General features: G+C 33.5%; 2 protein-coding genes across 4 annotated transcripts; both read right to left on the reverse strand.

Annotated features, from left to right (window-relative positions):
• Positions 1 to 118: 118 nt before the first annotated feature.
• Positions 119 to 4,150, reverse strand: LOC141537320 (uncharacterized). Of its 3 annotated transcripts, none has more exons than XM_074258221.1 (2): positions 3,707 to 4,150; positions 119 to 3,641 (listed from the first exon to the last, which is right to left on the reverse strand). In XM_074258221.1, the coding sequence occupies exon 2, from the start codon at positions 3,638 to 3,640 to the stop codon at positions 1,058 to 1,060; it is 2,583 nt and encodes an 860-aa protein (XP_074114322.1). In that variant the 5' UTR covers position 3,641; positions 3,707 to 4,150; the 3' UTR covers positions 119 to 1,057. The 3 variants fall into 3 exon arrangements, with proteins under 3 accessions (XP_074114322.1, XP_074114321.1, XP_074114323.1); XM_074258220.1 differs by having other exon boundaries at positions 119 to 3,645; positions 3,707 to 4,149; XM_074258222.1 differs by lacking the exon at positions 3,707 to 4,150 and having other exon boundaries at positions 121 to 3,372; positions 3,449 to 3,534.
• A 1,257-nt stretch (positions 4,151 to 5,407) lies between these two features.
• On the reverse strand, positions 5,408 to 11,159 carry Pex1 (peroxisomal biogenesis factor 1). Its single transcript, XM_074258877.1, has 8 exons — positions 10,093 to 11,159; positions 7,044 to 9,348; positions 6,910 to 6,974; positions 6,484 to 6,543; positions 6,233 to 6,419; positions 5,974 to 6,150; positions 5,734 to 5,855; positions 5,408 to 5,659 (listed from the first exon to the last, which is right to left on the reverse strand). Exons 2-8 carry the CDS (start codon positions 9,300 to 9,302, stop codon positions 5,587 to 5,589), a joined length of 2,943 nt encoding a protein of 980 aa, XP_074114978.1. The 5' UTR covers positions 9,303 to 9,348; positions 10,093 to 11,159; the 3' UTR covers positions 5,408 to 5,586.
• Positions 11,160 to 11,189: the final 30 nt, after the last annotated feature.

Raw genomic sequence — 11,189 nt, forward strand, 5'->3', positions numbered from 1 at the left:
TAGACTAAAATTTAGTGAAAAAAAATTTGTAGCAGGAATAAAAAAAAACGCCCCGGAGGAAATTATATCCTAGTACCATATAATAAATATAAGTGAAAAAATTAAATATTAATTAATTTATTAACATAAAATTAATTATATTAATTAATTACCTAATTAAATTTGACATAAATTTAATTTAAAAAAGTTACATAGTTTTTAAATTCACAATAAAGATATTGTTAACTATATTAAAATAAAATTAATTACAATCAATAGTATTATAATATACCAAAAGGTATAATTAAAATAATATTTTACAAAATAAATAATTTTATCCATACAGAAAACTGTATACATTCCTTAATTCAATTAAAAAAATAATCCCTGAACATAAAACTTTGATAAATAAAAATTACCTAGCATATAATTCAAGCCCTTAGTAACATTAGTTTTGGACAAGATTCTTTGGCCAGATGGTTGACCAAGCCCCCCTTTCCCCTTCCATAATTCTTGAGCCAGACAGTTAACCAAGATTATAGAACCATATATAATCTATTTATGATTTCATATAATTTATATAAAATTATATGTCGTTACATATGTTTGTTTTTAAGATTATATATAATTATATTTCATTATATATGTTCGTTTTTAATATTATATATAGTTATATATATAATTATATGGGGTCATTTTCATATATAATTATATATTTTTTCTATAGAAATAATTTTATATAATTATATATAGTTATATATAATTATACGTGACCATTTTCATATATAATTACACATGGTATTATATATAATTATATTTTACCTAGGTGGCGACAGACTTGGACAAGATTTTAAAATAAAATCTGGAGCCCCACCATTTCTGTGGATTTTCTGGATGAATTCTGGCCCCAGTCTTGCCTAAAAATCTTGTCAAATACCTGGAGCGATTCTTAAAGAATAATCCGTCCAAGAATTATAAAAATCTGTATTCAGATACTTCATCACGATTCTTGAGCCAGCCTAACCGAAGACTTTAACCAAATTGCAACTAGGGACCATCAAAAAATTTAAAAATCCTGTCACCTGGATTTCCTGGTCTTCCTTTTAACCTCGCGTTTGTTGCCTTGCTCCCTCTGCATCACCGTGAGGTCCCTAGTGACAACAATTCCCTGCAAGACAGTCGGTAACATCATCAACCTCCTGAGCCGACTGTGTTCCAGCAGAAGAGCATCAACTTTGTCTTCGCCAACGACAATCCTAAGAGGCCTGGGCTGACCGGCGGCCTCAGAAATTCTCTCACTCTTGACATCAACGACAACTTGCTTCAGCCCTTGAAGAATCCTAGGAACAACTTCTTCATCATTCCCTTCAGGAACTCCAAACAATATAACATTTTCCCTTCTTCTTCTCCGGTCTTCAAACTCCTCCTTCCTTTCATCCCAAGATTCTCCAACCTTCAACTCGGCAGTGTTGACATGCATCCTCAGATCATCAGTCCCCAAGTGCCTGACAATCCTCTCAACGCAATGATACGGCAGAATCATAAAATTATCTACGAGAAACTCGCACAAATCCTCGCAGCGTTTCAGCAACTTATTCCTCTCGACAGCTCTCAACACCTGGTTGGCAATCATCGGATAGTAAATCGGAAACTTAACCTTGTACTCACCCGCACTGACAATCCCCAGTAAGTCAATTTTGTCGGCGATTTTCGCGCAACAATTATCCGAAATCCTCAACAAATCCCAACAAGACACTCTCCGTAACACACGTTCCCTTTTCATCTTGTCAATTTCTTCCCTGCACTCATCTCCAAAAGCTTCTTCAAACTTCCGTGGTGCTGCGTTTAAATTCTCCTTGGAAACATACAGCTGCGCCATCTTCAGCATCACCACTTGCTTTATTAAAACATGGAGAACCTTCAAGGCAGTGTCTTTAGGCTGCTGGGCGATCATAGCAATCAAATCGACATCTTCAATTCCTTGCTCTCCAAAAATAGCCTTCGCCCCACTGGAATTTAAGGCCGATAAAACAGGAGTCTGCTTATCATTGTCCAGGCAATTGACACTAGCGCCATACTTGATAAGCATGAGAACCACCTGAAGGTGGCACCTCTGAGCAGCACAGTGCAATGGCGTCCTACCAGCGACATCTCTAGCAGCAACATCTCCACCAAAGTCCAAAATAATCTGTAAAATTCTCAAATTTCCAACTTGAGCTGCTAAATGACAAGGAGTGCGACCAGCAGCGTCCTTGGTATTAATACAAACTCCAGCCTTAAGCAAAAGCTTAAGAGCTTCGATGCTATCCAGGTCGACCGCCAGGTGGATGGCAGTCGATCGCTCATCTACGCCATTTTCTACAAGGCACTTGACGATCGACAAATGGTTTCCATCAATGGCCATCCTCAGAGGAGTCTTAGCACCTGGACCGTCAATCCTGGCTCCCCTGGACACCAGCAGCTGGACCATGTCCTTGGCGCAGTAAGTGACTGCCAAGTGGAGGGGAGTGCAGTCCTTGAAGAAGAGGTTGCCCGTCGCATTGACATCTGCGTCATGATTCAGCAGGAACTCAACCAACGCCAAGTTGTTCTCCAAGACTGCCATGTGCAGCGGAGTCACTCCGTTGACATCACGGCCGTTAACAGAAGCTCCTTTGCTGATCAGAAAGTCCGCGACCTGGAGGTTCTTGTTGCAGGTCGCGGTGTGCAGGACTGTGCACCTGTCAACTCCACGCTTGTGGATGTCAGCACCCAGAGTCAGAAGGCACTCTACAATCCCCAGGTGCTCTTTGCGAACTGCAGCGTGCAATGGAACCAGGCTACTGGACTTCTTGGCATTTATGTCAGCGCCGTAATTCAGCAGAAGCTGGATCATATCCTCGCTTCCGTTGATGGCCGCTAGGCAGAGCGCCGAGCAATTTTCACGACAATTAACTCGGCAAACTGCATTGACATCAGCTCCAGCTGCCAGCAGACACTCGGCAATGTCTAAATTATTTTTGTCTATGGCAATGTGCAGGCAGGTCATGTTGTTGGCGTTCCTGGCCTCTACATTGGCCTTGTGGGCCACCAGGAGATTCACCAGCGCCACCTGCCCGTTTTTTACAGCGGCGTGCAGCGGAGTGTGAAGTTTCTCGCACCTGAAGTTGCTGATGCAGTTCGCGGTGGCTTTCTCCGCCAGGAGGCGCTCCACCAGGTCAAGGTAGCCCTTTTTGACGGCAATGTACACTGGAGTCTGGTCGTAGTTGTCAGGAAGGTTAACATTTGACCGAGGCAGCAGCAGATCCGCCATTTTGAGGTCGTTCGTTTCGATCGCGTACCGCAATGGCGTCTTGCCGAGGATGTCTTGGGCGTCCGGATTGGCTCCTTTGTCCAGCAGCTGCCTGGCAACATCTAGGTTCTTGTTTTTGACTGCCGCGTGCAGAGGAGTACTTTTGTTGGTTATTAAATGCGACCAGTAGCTATTTACCTTATTTACGTGCGCGTTGTTGAACAAGAGGTAGTCAATTATGTCCTTGTGGTTCAGTTTCACCGCCTGGTGGAGGATGAAGAAACTATCCGGCCATGTTGACAGTGAAGTTGATGTTGAAGTTATTAAAGATTTTAGCTTGTCGATATTCAGCTCGTTTATCGCCGCTATGAAGTTCTGGGTGTCTGACATTCTGTCTGGAAGTTTTTACAGTTTTATTACTGAGTAACGAGTAGGAAATTAATGATCGACACTTACCTGAATTCAAATGAAGAAATTTACAGGTGGATATTGTAAGTTGGTTCTTTTTGTTAGACAAGTTTTTCTTAAGTGACAATATTTATGTCTCCATAATTGTTATATCAGGTTTTTTTTTATTATTGTAGATTACGTTGACGGGTGGTGGTCGTGGTAGTTGGTAAGTTTCCAAGCATTCAAGAAAGTGACTCCATCTGTAGGAAAGAAGTTTTGTTAGTATCTTGGGTCGGTAAGAGAAATTTTTTCAGGTAAGTTAAAGCAGCGCTGTCTGTTTCTATTAACGAAAAATTCCGTTAATCATCATAATATGACTTTCAATGATAGTTTATATTTATGTCATCAAAGTTAGCAGTTATTTGACTATTTTATCATTTTTTTCTTTTCAATTTTTGTTCATTTTTACAGCTTAATTTATCGCGTTACAGATGCCATAAGGGAGTATAATAAAAATTTTATTTTTTTTCTAAGTCCAAAAAAATTTTTAGTATGAAGAAAATTTTTTTTTTCGGGAATTTCTTATTTTTGTATGAAATGCGCAGAAATGCAAAAAGTATTATACTCAGTAATATCTGTGGTGAAAAAATTTTTTCAGATAGTAGCTGCGTTGAAAAAAAGTGTCAATGCAGACCGGGGTATATTGATGGAGATAATAGATGTGTGCAAAGTAAGAATATTATGCTCAATAATTGGTAATTATTACAATGAAGAAATTAAATTCATTTTTTATTATTTTTGCTGTCAATATTTATCGGTACGCGCTTTTTGATAATTATTTTTTTCAAAAATTATTTTATTTATTTATTTATTACGAAAAAATTACGAAATAAATTCAGAATATTCACAGTAATACAAAATACAAAATTATACTGTTATTTAATAGCTTAAATTTTTTTTTAACTATTATAAATTATCATAAATCATTTTTAAGCGGTAAATAAATTAATTTTTCTATTATTTTTATTATTATAATTTTTTTTCGTCCAGACAATAGGTGTCAATGCAAGCCCGGTTGATTTTTTTTTTCTTTTTAGCTAAAAGTGTATCTTCCTGCTCTAGTTTATTGGATTGTGGCGATGCCTGGCATTATCGATGCCATGAAAATAAGTGTGTCTGTACATCCCATCATGTTTTTATTAATAATGCTACGTGTTATCCCATTTTAGGTGGATACTGTTGGGACGTTCATCAATGCTTAACAAGAGATTCTGAATGTTTTGACTTTCACTGTCGATGCAAACAAAATTTAATTCCTATTTCAGATAACTTAGGCAAACTCAAGTAATTTTATGATAATGAATTTCAATGCAAGTTTTTTGTCCTGCCATAATGAATTTTTGACAATTAAAAATTTGATAAAACGTTTTTATCCCTTATTAAACAAAAATGATTAAAAATGATTTCACAATGTTGAATGCCCCTTAAGAGATATGATTTGAAATGATTTACATGATTTGACAGGATTAAAAATAATTAGAAAAATAATCATTTTTAATCATATCAAATCATTTTGTTTAATCAAGGATACTATTTCTTAAGCTGTATCCTTCAGAGCTAAGAATTTTAACAGTAACGTCATTTATTACTTCAGTCAAATCACGAACAATTGACGAGCAAATGCTCGTCAATTGACGTCATTTTATTTCTGGTCAGTCAGAAATATTTTTGAGCATTTATGAAGAAAAATAACAAAAATTTTTCGAATTTTAATTAAATAACCATTAAAAATAGTTTTTAACAATCTTCAACTGTTAAGACACTTGTAAACTTTAATTTTTTTTTGTCAAATCGAGAGGTTTTAGGAAACAAACCCGCCTGGAACATCAAATTAGATGTGAATTGACCGTCAAATAATTTAAATAACCACACATTAACAAATTGGACTACGCCAGAGTTAACTTCTGATTGTTTATCATTTTTTCACTAAAATTATCGCCGTTGGAAAATTTGCGGTATCTAGAACAAAAAAAATTATAAAATCATAAATCATTCAACTAAATACAATTAATTTATAAAAATTAGTAACTTACATAAAATTAAACTTCATTATCTCTTTTTCCGTTAAAGAAGGCTGAGTAGATTCCAGGGATTTAAGAAGACAATCATGAGTTATTGCACGCTTTTTTTTTATCACATTTTTCTGGCTCTTTGCCTGTAAATGAAAAAGTTATTAACCCAAGAAATTATCGATTATTTTTCAATCAATTAAAAAAGTTTCAATTTTTTTTTCACATAATAATTTGCTTAGAGCAAACTTATGCAGTACTTACTATAGTCATTTCTGCATAACTTTCGTCAATAGCGTTCATTCTCGCTTGGACAAAAACAGCATTCAAATCAGCTCCAGTGAAATTTTCGGTCATTTTTGCCAGAGCTTTCAAATTAAAATCTTCAGCAGTCAAATTGTGTTGCTTGCACAAAACTTTCAAAATTTCTTCTCGGTCGTGCTTAAAAAAAAAAAAAAAAAAAAAAAAAAAAAAATGATTAACTAAGAATTCAAAATTTAGAAAATAAAAAAAGTTTAATTACTTCTTGTGGTAACGGACACAGTAGCGCTTTGTCCAATCGACCAGGACGTAACAAAGCAGGATCTAGTAAGTCTGGTCGTGAAGATGCCGCAACAATTGCTACCCCTTCTCTTCCTTCTACACCATCGAATTCTGTCAATAGTTGATTGACAACACGATCTGTGACACCAGTCGAGTCGTGTCCTCGTCTGAAATAATTATTGTTTTAATTTCAATTTTAAATGATCAACTGCCTGTAACTATTTTTCTTACCTGGGTGCTAAGCTATCGAATTCGTCGAAGAAAAGTACACATGGCTTGGCTCGTTGCGCTCTAAAACAAAATTTAGATGTTAGAATGTAGAAATGTCGACCTAATTTTGAATACAGCCATAAGAATAGTGAAGGATTATTAGTCAATAATTGAAACTCGGAAAAAAATGGACCTGATTCCTTATTGGTCAAAATTAAGGCGCGCTATTTAAATTTCAAATTTAAAAAATCCCGCCAAAAAATAATTTTCTCAAATTAGATCAAGAAATTATCTCTTGAGTCAACATAAATTTTCTATCAGTGTATTGGGTAATAATTATGATTATATTAAAAATTGGATCATAAAAAATAAAGCATAATTATATCTTCGAATATAAATAATCAGATCAATTTTTAAACGAAGCAATAAACAAATTAGATCAATTACTTTTGAAAAATTTCTCTAACAGCTTCTTCACTGGCTCCAATATATTTAGATAGCAATTCGGGACCCTAAAAAAAATTCAAAAACTAAATGAATGTATTAATTAGCAAATGGACAACAAAAACTCGGTTTACTACCTTGATATTTATAAAGTTGAGCCCGCATTCCTTTGCAATAGCACCAGCAAGCATAGTTTTTCCAGTCCCGGGCATTCCATACAACAATACCCCACTTTGCAGCCTAATCGGGGGATTTTTGTACAACTCTGTGTAGATTAACGGCCATTGAAGCAGCTCCATCAAGCAATCTTTGATGTCTTTTAATCCACCAATGTCCGACCAACCGTGACCACTGCCGCTGAACAGCGGCAAAGCACGCGAAGCAATTGAATTGAACCTTTCTAATGTGCTCATCAAATCATCGTTTGTCAAAGTAATTTTTCCAAGATTAAAAATTCCAGTGTTGACGTTACGTTTCCAAGCATTGTAGCAAGCTTTTTCTATAAAATCGACAAAATCTTGCATAACAAAGCTCTCTGTCTTGTCAGCAAAATAATCCCACCGAATATCCGAGCTCAAAGACAATTCTTTGGCACTAGCTCCGGCTTCCATTATCTCACACCGTTCATTTTTCGACAGACAATCCAATTTAAACAGCCGCTTAAACAAATTCAAACCTCGTTTTGTTTTCAGTTTAGTTCCCAGTCGCTCGATACTCAAGCAAGTCGCCATCAAAGTTATGCAATTCGTTGTTTGATACATCGAAAGAGTTTTCATCAACATATCCGCAATTCTTGTTGCGTTTATCGAATCCGTTGAATTTTCTTCATTGCCCGACACTTTATTGTTCGTAATACAATCAAGATTGTCCAAAAACAATATTGACGGCTGATGATACGAGCAATCATTCATAGCTTCTTTAAAAACTTTGTTAACAGCTTCAACTTTCTTGCTTTTCAATTTCTTGCAGTCAATCGTTCTCGTATAAAAGTAATACGGCGGCTGTGACAATTGTTCCAGCATTGTTTCACAAACTGACGTTTTTCCAGTTCCTGTTCCACCGGCGATCAAAATATTCTGCGCATTGTATCGAAATTTTTGAGTCGAGTAAGATTTCAAAAGTATCCAGCAAATTGTTCTGCATTCTTCCATTATTGCTTCCATTGTTCTGAAAATTATCAATTTTTTTAGTTTGACTTTTGTTTTCTTCTTTTCAGGTTCCTCGACAGCGTCTTTAATAACAATATTAAAATCTTTAACCGTATTCTTCCCTAGAAAAACATATGGAACCATTAATTCCACGCGAAAAGTCACACCACAAGCTGAAATTTTGCTGTGATTGTTTATCAAAATTTCTTCATATTGTTTGATGCAGTTCTCAAAAGCTTCTATTGTTGCTTCACTTGTGTTTATTGGAACCAAGTCAATGTCACGTGGTTTGCTCAGCTCAATATCGCATTTAGTCAGAACAATCTTGCTACCCAACTGTAATTTGCATTGTTCCGCAACATATTGGGTGAGAAAGACACTGTCATTGTCTATTGCATCAATATTCGCTTGTACGTAATCGCTGATCACCATTTTGACCACTTTGTTCGTGACATCGCCTTCTTTGTCACTGATTGATGGAACTTTCTTCAGAAGACAAAAGAAAGACTTTTCTTGTCCAACAGAGAACCACTTTATCGATTGCGACAAACTTATCAAGACAACAAAGTCGCAATAGACTTGATCACTTAAAAAAGTTTCAGCGCTTTCGAGTATACAAACACGGAACAATGGCGGCAATTTTTGAACCTGGAAATTTGGTAGAAAATTTTCTTCTTCATTCGGTGAGTTAACACTTTGGGAATAATTACAGTTTGAACTTCTTAATCTAGGTTTAGTTTCATAATTTGATACATGTACCTCTGTAAATTGTTGCAGTTTGCCGTAATGATAATGAGGTGTTATTTTGTCAACAATTAACGTAACATGCAAGTTTTTGGACAGCCAAATAACAAACGGTTGGTTGATCGCTACTATGCTTATCTGCTGGAGGATCAACTCTTGGATTTTACCGGAGCGTAATGAAACTATTTCAAAGTCGTCTTTCGTTTTTGGCAAGACGATTATTGACGTTAGAACCGGCACTGAATCGCTTATTAAATTAATCTGTAAATTATTGTTCTCAACAATGTTCAGCGATTGAGCGAAACTTGCATTTATGCATAAAAATTGATCGTTAAAATTTGTCTGCGAATGGGCGTGAGAAAAATAATAACTTTTCTTTTCGTCATTGTCAATTGTTATTTCTACTGCATTGACTCTTGTCAGCTTCTTTAACCAAGAGTTCGGAAAGTAAATGAAACAATTTTTTACTGGTAAATATTTACTTTTTAGCTGTTCAACTGCCATGCCGTTCTTCGTTAATATTAAATTTAACTGTCAAAAAAATTTATTCCTGAAATAATTTGAATTTATATCAATAAATATGATAATTTAACACATTATATCTAAATTAATAATAATTATTATAATAATTTTAATTTAAAAATTTATAATAATTAAAAAATTAACTTGATCGAAGAAACACAAATTTTGATTGAAAAAAATCATTTTCAATATTTTTAAATCAATCAGAAAAATTTTTAAATAACGATACATTCGTTTAATTTAATTGAAATTTCGCGGTTTAAAATTTTGTTTTTTTAATTTAACATAATTCAAATTTTCGCGCCTAAATTTAGGGGTCGCATATATTTTCATGCTTATGATATATTCGACCAATCAAGTTACGAATAGTTTGTTTACATGATATATTTTCATATTTTTCATCTAAATTATAAAAAAGTGGAATTATAGTCTAGAGATCCGAATTTTAAGTGATTTTTATTAAAGTGCCATTAAAAAAAAAGGCAATCAATATTTTTACTATACATTTTTTTTAATTAATTAACATTACAAGAATACAGAAAAAAATTTTAAATAATCCTGAAGTTAGCCGACAGATGGCAATTTAACAAAATTTTTTTAACAAATCAATTACAATAAAAAAAAAAGTTCTAAAAATTTTAATTTATAATTTTTATTAATTTTCATATGTGAAACTTTTTAATTAAATTTTTTTATAATAATTTAATTGCCATAAAATTAAAAAAAAATTTTTAATGTCTGTCAACTTCAGTGTCATTAGGATTTAACATACCTTGAACTGCTCCGTCGGCACAAGTGGTTATATTTATTCAATTAATATTTTTGAATTTTAAATTTTATTTTTAATATGAATTTTACTTAAATTTATTTCAACGTTGTTATTAATTTTTTTTCTTATTACACTGAGTTTAATTTAGAGAAATTGTTTAGGTGCTTGAGAGAAATCCGGTCACTAGCTAAATTGAGCGATGCGTACGCTTGGAGATCCTGATATAAAGATTATACACAGTGTATAGTCTCCATAAGGGTAAGCTACCCTTCTGTTTTGCACTGTGTTTGTTGTTGACAACCATCAGGTTGTCTCCTGTGCTTGTCCTCAAATGAAGGCTTGAAGCCATCTATACAATTTTTTAGAAACTAAAAGTGGCGCCATCTTTTGAAAAACAATAATTTTAACATATATTAGAATTTAAATTTGCGCGCGCATGCGCGCGCCTTTACCATAGCCTTTGCATATATTTTCATGCTTATGATATATTTTCATATTTTTTATCTAACTAAGAGTTGATTTTGGAACATGTAGAAAAAAGGTTTAATAATCTTTACAAAGTAATTGTTTTTAAATTATTTTTGTAATGACAAAGATAACCAAAAAAAAAGGAAAAATTATGAAAATAAAGTTAGCCGACATTTCAAAATTTTTAGAAATTTTTATTTTTGAAAAAATTTCACTTAAAAAGTTGAAAATAAAATTGTCACATGTAAAAAACTTGAAAAACTATTAGTGTAATTTTTTATAAATATCTTTTGAGTTGTAATTTTATTTATAAAAATAATCAAAAATTTTTAGACGTCTGCTAACTTCAGTGTCATAAAAAATTAAATAACATCAATAATCCCTTCATAATCACTCGATCAGGTGAGTATAAAAATGAAAATAACAATATATAACATTAATTTTTTTCTGCAATAATTTATTTGTGAATAAAGATTTTTAAATAGATTAGTAAATATATTTCAAAAAAAAATTTTGATGAATAAATTGCGATTAAGACATTCATATCTAAATAAACATTTATCTAGTGGATTTTTGTTAATTTTTTACCACGAAAATAAAATAAAAACTCTATGTAAGAAGAATAAAATATA

The sequence above is a fragment of the Cotesia typhae genome, unplaced genomic scaffold (genome assembly GCF_013202065.1).
Source record: "Cotesia typhae breed Kobodo isofemale line unplaced genomic scaffold, CoteBio_Ctyphae scaffold_91, whole genome shotgun sequence".
In the NCBI taxonomy this organism is placed as follows: Eukaryota; Metazoa; Arthropoda; class Insecta; order Hymenoptera; family Braconidae; genus Cotesia; species Cotesia typhae.